At 35.3% G+C, this 8601-nt stretch overlaps 1 protein-coding gene across 1 annotated transcript in view; it reads right to left on the reverse strand.

The window, feature by feature from the left end:
• Positions 1-8155, reverse strand: part of LOC118738762 (protein commissureless 2) — a gene marked incomplete at its 5' end in the record, with an annotated part of 13552 nt that extends 5397 nt beyond the window's left edge. Inside the window, 1 exon segment of the mRNA XM_036469721.1 lies at positions 7169-8155. Coding sequence (XP_036325614.1) covers positions 7169-7652 — 484 coding nt within the window.
• Positions 8156-8601: the final 446 nt, after the last annotated feature.

The following is an 8601-nucleotide window of genomic DNA, read 5'->3' on the forward strand; positions in this document are numbered from 1 at the left end:
TATAGCTTTTGTACTGAGTTTGATACAAATTGATAAATCGGTTACCGAGATACACATACAGTGAACCAAATAAAAACTGGGACGCGACATTTCAGTAAGTTTTGGCTATTTTTCTTTAGTTTATTTAATGTCTACTATTTTTTTATGAAAGTGTAGCTGATTACGTAACAAACACGGTATAAACCAAAATTTCAGACTTTGTGCAAAAATTATGAAGACCCCTATTATGATTCACAACTTTGAAGATAGTTGAGTTGTAAGTTGTAAATTGGTATTGTGAGACACAACTCAACTCAACTTTGAAAACATAGTTGTCTGTCAGTTGTCTTGCACCGGCATGCTCGGGCCCATGGGTAAAACATAATTCGTAACTGATTTAATTTTTTTTTTGCTTTTAATTATTTCAATATAACTAAAATAAAGTAATCTTATTAAAATATCAAAAGTCGTATCGAATTGCCGACTTTTTTAATGGCTACAGTCAACTGAAAACAGTTGTGAACGGCAATAGCAATAAATAATTGAGCTCTCTACAAGTTGAGTTGTCTCAGACACAACCCAACTAAGTTGGTTGAGTTTTGAACCATAATAGGGGCCGAACAATGTGCAGAGTTTGACCAAAATTTCTAACTTCTTAATCAGCATCTTTAGACAAAATTTTGTTATTAATTTTTTTTCTTAATTGACGGTGCTCCGCATCATGTAAAAAAAATTCCGAACATAAATTGCCAACAATCAACGGTAAGTTCTAGCATCTACATCCCAAGCTCTTTCATTTGACACCTCATTTTCGAAAATCGAACGAACGGTGCAGATTTGATGACATGGACAAAAAATGCCTTGGGGTATTATACATATACATATATGTATTTTTTTGTTGTAATTTTTCTTATTTCGTTTTCACTCTGTAACTAAAAAAAAAACTTTTTATTTGGCAAAATCTTCCAATTGCAGACGATGTGCTGATAAAAATAAGGATTTTCACTTTTGTTGCACGGATCGTAACCTTTTAAAGAAGTTGTTTTTTAACTATCTTCTAATGAGAGCACATACGCCTGCCACGTCTAGGTTGATTCCTTTTATGCTCCAGAACACTATAAAAGTTGTCCGATAACAGTTTTAGGTACGCACCATCTACAGTCCACTATAAAAACGGCGACTGTCGGAATTTAAAAAAAGGAGTCATGCCACTTTGACACTTCATAACTTCCTTTCTATTGTAAGAACATACGTCTAACTGGCTGCATTCGATTCTCCTCTCCTAATACTACCAGTTAATTATAAACCCAAACATGAGCAATCAATGCACCAAATTTTGCATTAAATAAAAAAAGGCAAGTCATGCGAAAGTTCGAACTAATTGAGAAATGCACGTATCAAATACCTATCAGCAACAACCCTCATTATATAATAAGTAATATAATAAACAAATTTCTGCATTTAGATCTAAGCAAATGTGTTGGAATATGATTATTATTTTGTATAATTGATTCAGATGAGCTTTCTTTATATGAATTAAAATTAATCACAATGTTTAATTTCGCCAAAAACAAACCTTGGAAGGTACATATTTATTTAATAAATAATTTTTTTTTGTCAAACTTCTTTCCATTTTCTTATTCCAAAACCGAAGCCGAAACGGAACCGAAACCGAAATCAATTTTGAAGAACGAAACCAAAACTGAAACCGAAACCGGGACGTTATTTTCAATCAGTTTCATTCCTTGTTTTCAACTTTGTTTATTTTCACTGTGTATGTGCTTGACTCTGTGTGTCATAAACATTTTAAAAATAATAATTTTCTAATCAAACACCGATCATAACAACATGCGGAACAAATAAACAAATGAAAATAATCAGAAATCTTTATCGCAAATAATGAAAAAGGTGACATACATATGTATACAAAAATAATCGCAAACAGAAATTTGTAAACAAAATGAATTGACGCAGTTTAGACTTAACCGGCATACTCATTTACTTACATGCATTCTCAGTTGCGTACTTTGGAGGCGTTTATATTTGGCAAACATTTGTTTAACCGGGTACAGGGGTACCCACAACAGGACCTTTTTCCGTATAAGTCGAGTATTAGTTGACATTTATTTCCCATCCTCCGGATCGTCGTTATTTAGCGTAAATAAAGGAACTTGGACAATTGAAAGTAAAAAAATTGTGTTATTTATCAAAAAAATAACCGACTTGAAATGTAGTATACCGTACCAGCACCCGGCTACCCGGGTACCCTATGATTTCGGTAGTCTATTTTGTAGTTTTTTTCTATTGTACGCACGTAATTCGCAAAAATAACTATACTATATAACTTATTTATTAGGAAAACAAAAACGATTAAACAATCACTTTATTTATAGCAAATATTATATTTTATGATGTTTTTGGAATGTTCATCACATAACGCTTGTTTACATTCCCAGCAGTTCTTCCTCGTTTTTTCATTTTTTTCTTTTCCTGTTTATTGCAAATGAAACCACAACCAGTTACTTCGATTCTTCCTGGTGCATTTCGTGCAATTGAAGGGTTTGGCGTAAGATCCACACTAATTTTTTGATGACCATGATGCTTTCAATGGCGATTTTTGTCGTATAATTTCTCATTATTTGTACGTTTGTCAAACGATTTTAGATATTGGTTTTGTTAACTCCTCGCTCCATTGACGCATAAACAGCCGTTACTGGTTGATTTTCTTTTGCAGTATTTCATTATTTTTTATAGGAAATAAGATATGAAGCGAGTGAACTAATATCTATTATATTTAAAAACATCGCTAAAGGCCATCGCAAAAGTCGCCGTTTCGTTCTGGTTCTGGTTCACGGTATCAACGCCAGCTTTATACTTATTATAATAAGATATAATATGGGGTGTCTTCTTATCATCATCGTTCACAGCCTTATCGCAATGCAATGTGGATAGCATAATTACGGGTTTATTTCTGTTTGGTACGTATAAGCACGTAGTTACTCTTTCATGGACACCAAATACGGTAGAGTACTGCCCATTATGTTTTGTATGTAAGGCTTATTTTTTCTCAAAGTACCAACAAGAGTACAATTCCATGAAAGCAAGTGCTTGGTAAGGGACATACATAGATGTAAAGACAATGTCCATATATGCATTTATTTTCGCCTGTGCGATAGCACATGTGCGTGTATTTTAATGTAGTTAGGGGACTCCCATATTATTTTTGAAATTTTTCTTACTAAATTTTCTTAATGTAATCTACATATATTCAAAAAAAATTTCCATCCGCAAAATGGATTTGTGAAGAATAGTAAAACAAATACTGTGTGGGTACCCGGGTACCACAGGTGCTACCCAACGTAAGAAAATTTTGGTATTAACACAAGGGTTAAAGCTTCTTAGCAGGCGCGTTGCATTTTGCCTTAACAAGTGACCTCATTTCATTGAATTAATTTCGCTTTTGACCATTTTGCTGGAATTTTGCATTCTATTATTTGGGATATAAATTAATAATGAAGTTACAAATATGGAAAAACTAACAGAGGGAAATAACCGCCACTAACCGCCACATTAACAAAGGTTCATTTGAAGAAAATGTGCCTTCATTTGTACCCTGGGAGTTTGGATTTTGATACTCTAGCAGCAAAGGTACGATATTTAATCTATGTACAAGTACATGCTAATGCAATCTCGCATATGGTCTACAGTCAACTATATTTGCATAAATGGTACAAGTATCTACTTATGTTGAGAAATCGCCAACAAATAAGCACACCTGAGTGCAAATTGATATTTTTTATACACACAACGGCTAAATATAGGCGTATGGCTACTTTATACATACATATCTCTATGTATGTATGTATGTATATGTAAACATATTTGTACTTATGTATGAAAAATAAATGCAGCTAACCGCCAAAAGTAAACACAAATATTGGCTTTACCAATACCTATTGCAGTTGGACAAACACTATCACAAATTAATGCATACAATCATATGGACATATACACATCCATAGCCGATTTAGTAGGTTGACGAGTTATTGTCGGACGTTGACGCTCAAGGTGAGGCATAACAATGCAATTAAACTGCGTTCAAATTGGTAAGTAAACATTAATATGTATACAAATATATTTTTATACTGTAAGCTTAATATAAAGTATGGAGGCAGCCGCAGCCGAATACTGGTAGGACCCACTTTCTGGAGGCAGAACTACTTTCCAGGTACATCAAAAACCATGGCTATGAACTCGTGGACGTGATCCAAACATACACACATTTGTACATACAAATATCGCCAAAGATCTGAAGCCGATGTTGGACCGATACGCCAACACCGACATTCACTTATTGAGTATCACCACCTTTGAACCCTATCACTCCGTGCGTGCCTTTATAGGAGCCACTGTATCAGACCTATCTCCTACCTACCCAAACTCGACGATACATTTTAAAGGTACCCCACACAACACCAACTACCTCTGCACTAGATATCAGTGCAATGCCGCAGTAACGCTCAAAGGTGAGTGCCTGGACTCAATAGCACTTGCCCTAGCTGAAAGCAAGACCCAAGCTTTTCTTGTTATGGGCAGGAAGAGTCGTGAATATTTATCTTTTAATGTTAAAGGAATCCTGGTTAACACAAAACCTGCCATATATTACTTGGGTATCATATTAGGTTCAAAGAACACCTTGAATATGTTTTAGAAAAAATAACATTCAATGTCCCTTTTCGTAACCTACGCCATGCTCAATTGTTCTACGTGGAGTTTATTATTACGCTAAATTTGCTCCACTCTCAAGAGCCTTCTTAGAGTTAAATAATGTGCACTACCCCATGCAACAGTCCGTACCCACCTATTTAACTACTTCAAGGCGCCTGTCACACCATCAATACGGATCGCGATCCTGGATCATGCCGTGTAGCATTGATGGATCGCGATCAATATCGCAAGATTTCTAGATATTTTGGAAGCCATTAATATGGATCACGATCCAAATATCGCGATCCGAATTAATGGTGTGGCAGGCGCCTAACTAGTCTCTAAGTAAACTTGTTCGGTATTCAGTAAGGATATATTGCTCATTTTACTAATATTATATAAGTAAATAAAATAATAAATAAATAAAACATATCAAGCACGTATTCTACTGCAGAAATTTCGTCAGAGGACGGAATTATCTGCGAGATGTCTTTAAAGCAGACCCAACACTTAAAAGTATTGATGGAAATATGCTTCAGCCCCAAAAAACTGGATTGCAGTTTCCAATGTAGCACCAAGTATCATGTACACACTCAGAAGAGCTGAACAGGACAGAAAAAGGATCTTCGTAAGATAAACCTGACCCATATGGTCGATAGGGTGGTAGTACGACTAATAAACTGAAAACAATAGAACGCTAATGTACGTGTGAGCTTCGTGCTCAAACCGCCTCCCGACGAAATACTTGACGGTAGTACAGGGGGGAAAATACTGTACACGACGGCAAAAAGTTTAGTTCAACCCATACTGACGGGCAAAGATTTTCGATGCATCCTTCTCTTCGTAAAAAAAAACTGTGCACTTACATCCCTAAAACCATTTAGCTAACACAACCTTTGATCCTCGCCCATTATTATTTTATATGTATGTATATAAATTTAACTTAATATATTTACTTCATTTAATTTAATGCAATTTCATTTAATTTAGTTATTTAGTTTCTTTTATTTTTATACGGTTTTTACCTCGTTTCCTCGCACATATAGCGGCAAGAATGTAAATAGGAAAAATAAATTTAGCAGGTTTTTGGCTACTTTTCATTGTTGAAAAAACGTTTCTTATTTTTTTTAGGAAAATAAAGCCTACTCTATAAAAAAAAAACATCTAAACCATAATCTAAAACTTTGTAGAACGTTTAAGTGTAAAAACTCGACGAATTTTACCAAATGTACGGCGCATCCCGTACATCGCTACTTATGTGTATCGCGTTCCCGGCCGTGATCTAAGCGTCGTACAAAAAAAATGAGAATGAAATTCTGTACAACGTTAGAATTTCAATATGCTGTAGTTTCAACAGAAATGGTCAAAAATGGCGAACACCGTGACAATGTAAAATTATTTCACAAAAAAAATGTTATTTTTAAAAAACCTTCTATATGACAAATGTGGGAAATTAAATTCTCTACATATTTGTATTTAACCATTTTTTATGAAAAATGCAAAATTAGCTTGCAAATCGCAAAAACGCCCAAAAAAATAAAACCCAAGCTGGGGGAATGTTGCCAAATGAAATTTAGGGGCGAGACAGTGGATCCATGATCAACGTGTTAAATAGAAGTAAACTTCATCAAAAAATCGCTGTTACAATTTTTTTTTTAATTTTCCTACCAAATTTAAGTAATTTTTCTGGGTTAATCGCTATGTTTCGCACGTTCCCGGCCGTGATCTAAGCGTCATACAAATTAAATGTGAAGAATTAAGTTGTGAAGAATGAAATTCTCTACAACTTTTGAATTTCGATAGGTTATGTATTTTCAACAGAAATTGTCAAAAAATGGTGAAAACCGTGGCAATGTAAATTTTTTTTTCAGTTTTTGCTAATTTTTTACAATAAAAAATGCTATTTAAAAAAAACCCCTTCTGTATAGCAAATGTGGGAAATTAAATTCCCTACATATTTGTATATAACCATTTTTTACGAAAAATGCAAAATAAACTTGCAAATTGGAAAAAAATCAAAAAAACTTAAATCCAAGATGGCGGGATGTTGCCAAATGAAATTTAGGGGTAAGACTGTGGATCCATGATCTACTTGTCAAATAGAAGTACACTGTATCAAAAAATCGCTGTTATAATTTTTTTCAATTTTCCTACCAAATTTATCTAATTTTACTGGGCTAATTTTGTATGGAGAAATTAGCAACATCTTCCACAAAAAAATGTATGGACTACAAAACTGCATACTCAGAACGTGTCTTAGAAACCAAAAACTCGAAGTTTTGATGAATTGTCGAATTTTTCTAATTAAATAATCGAAAGGCAAATAGCCAAAGAATGCTGAAATGTCTCTTCTTTATGTATATTTTCGCCACTATATATTTAAATACCTTTTCTCCGACTCTATACACTTCTTTTACGTTCAATTATTCTTAACGGTTAGACTTTCAATTATCAATGAATTTTTCTTTCGAATACTACTTACAATTTCTTTTCCACGTCCGGAACTGGTGGTACAGGAAGCACGAGCAAATGCAGAACACCATCGATATGAGTATTAGCGTCAACACAATTCCAATCCAGACTTCGTTCATGAACTTGTCGTATTCCAATTGGCGGTGCAGCTCATCGACGGTATCAAATCCGGATGAGTCGATTGATACATGGTTCGGTGGGGGTATCCCAAACAAGTCCATATTGTCTTCCACAGGGAGCGGACTATCCACAACTGGCGAATTATCGATTTTAATATATTTTTGTAATTGTATAGAATTAAGTAGCGTGGCCCCAATTCTTTGAAAAATATCACTTGAGGTGTTGATCGAGGCCGCCGAAAAGTTTAAAGTGGGCACTGTGGGTGTGGCAGGTATAACCGTCTTACTGTTTTCGAGTATTTGTTGCGCGTAGTCGTCCAAGGGTGGCAATTCGTGTGGCAGTTCGAAATTCAATGAGCGTGTTAGACCTTCCATATCCGCGTTTATAGGCGCTACGCGAAAAATGTATGCTTGTAAGTAGATATGTATGTAAGTGGGCGCGATATCACTTTCTTTGCTTTCCTCCTTCGCTTTACTGCGTTTACTCACGAAGTGCAATTAATTGCGTTCTGTATGCGTATTTGCTTATATCTTTTTGCAACTTATGAATTATTTCCTTTGTGTAATTGTTTTTTATATGTGTGGTTTTTAACTTTCTCTTGCCTGAAATACTTTCATGCACTCAAGGTTTCTTTGTGTCTCAGGTATTTTGTAATTTTATTGGATTCTTCTTTGCTTAATTGCCTTCGAGGCGATTCACTTTACATACGACTTTTCCCGGCACACTTGATTCCACTTCGCGCTGCGCTAAATGATACGTCTATAACTACCGCAATCTCTGTTTAAACTGTTTTCCGAACTGCAGATACGCATCCATAAGATATACTTCTCTGGCCTGTAAGACATAAAAAAGCGGCACACTAGCTCAGCTCTGAGGCAAATTCTCACTCTTCTTGAGGAGAATCTCTCAGGCCAGCATTGTTGGCAATCTTCATAGTAATATCATAGGCCGAGGTGGAAACGCGGAGACAGCACAGCTCTGTGTCTCAGCGGTTTGAGTACTTTTTAGTAGTATAATCAGCGTGAGAAAAAAATTGTAGTAGATTTCACAAACAACCCATATGCTTGGCAAACGCTTAGATGCTCTCCAGTGACCACTTACGCGATCATTCGCTCGCTCTTTCAACTCACAATCGATCGGCTGTGCCGTGAGTACTTCAGCCGACTACCTGTTTTCCGTCAATTCTTCAGCTTACCTCACCAGTACTGGTGTGTCTATTTCTTATTGCTTCGTTTATTCTTTTCTGTGCGTATTTTTTTTTGTGACGGTGAATTTATAACAAAGACCTAATTTTCTTCTGAAAATGGATTTCTGTCAGTTTAA

The sequence above is a fragment of the Rhagoletis pomonella genome, unplaced genomic scaffold (genome assembly GCF_013731165.1).
Source record: "Rhagoletis pomonella isolate Grant_MI unplaced genomic scaffold, Rhpom_1.0 Rhpom_scaffold_00005, whole genome shotgun sequence".
In the NCBI taxonomy this organism is placed as follows: domain Eukaryota; kingdom Metazoa; phylum Arthropoda; class Insecta; order Diptera; family Tephritidae; genus Rhagoletis; species Rhagoletis pomonella.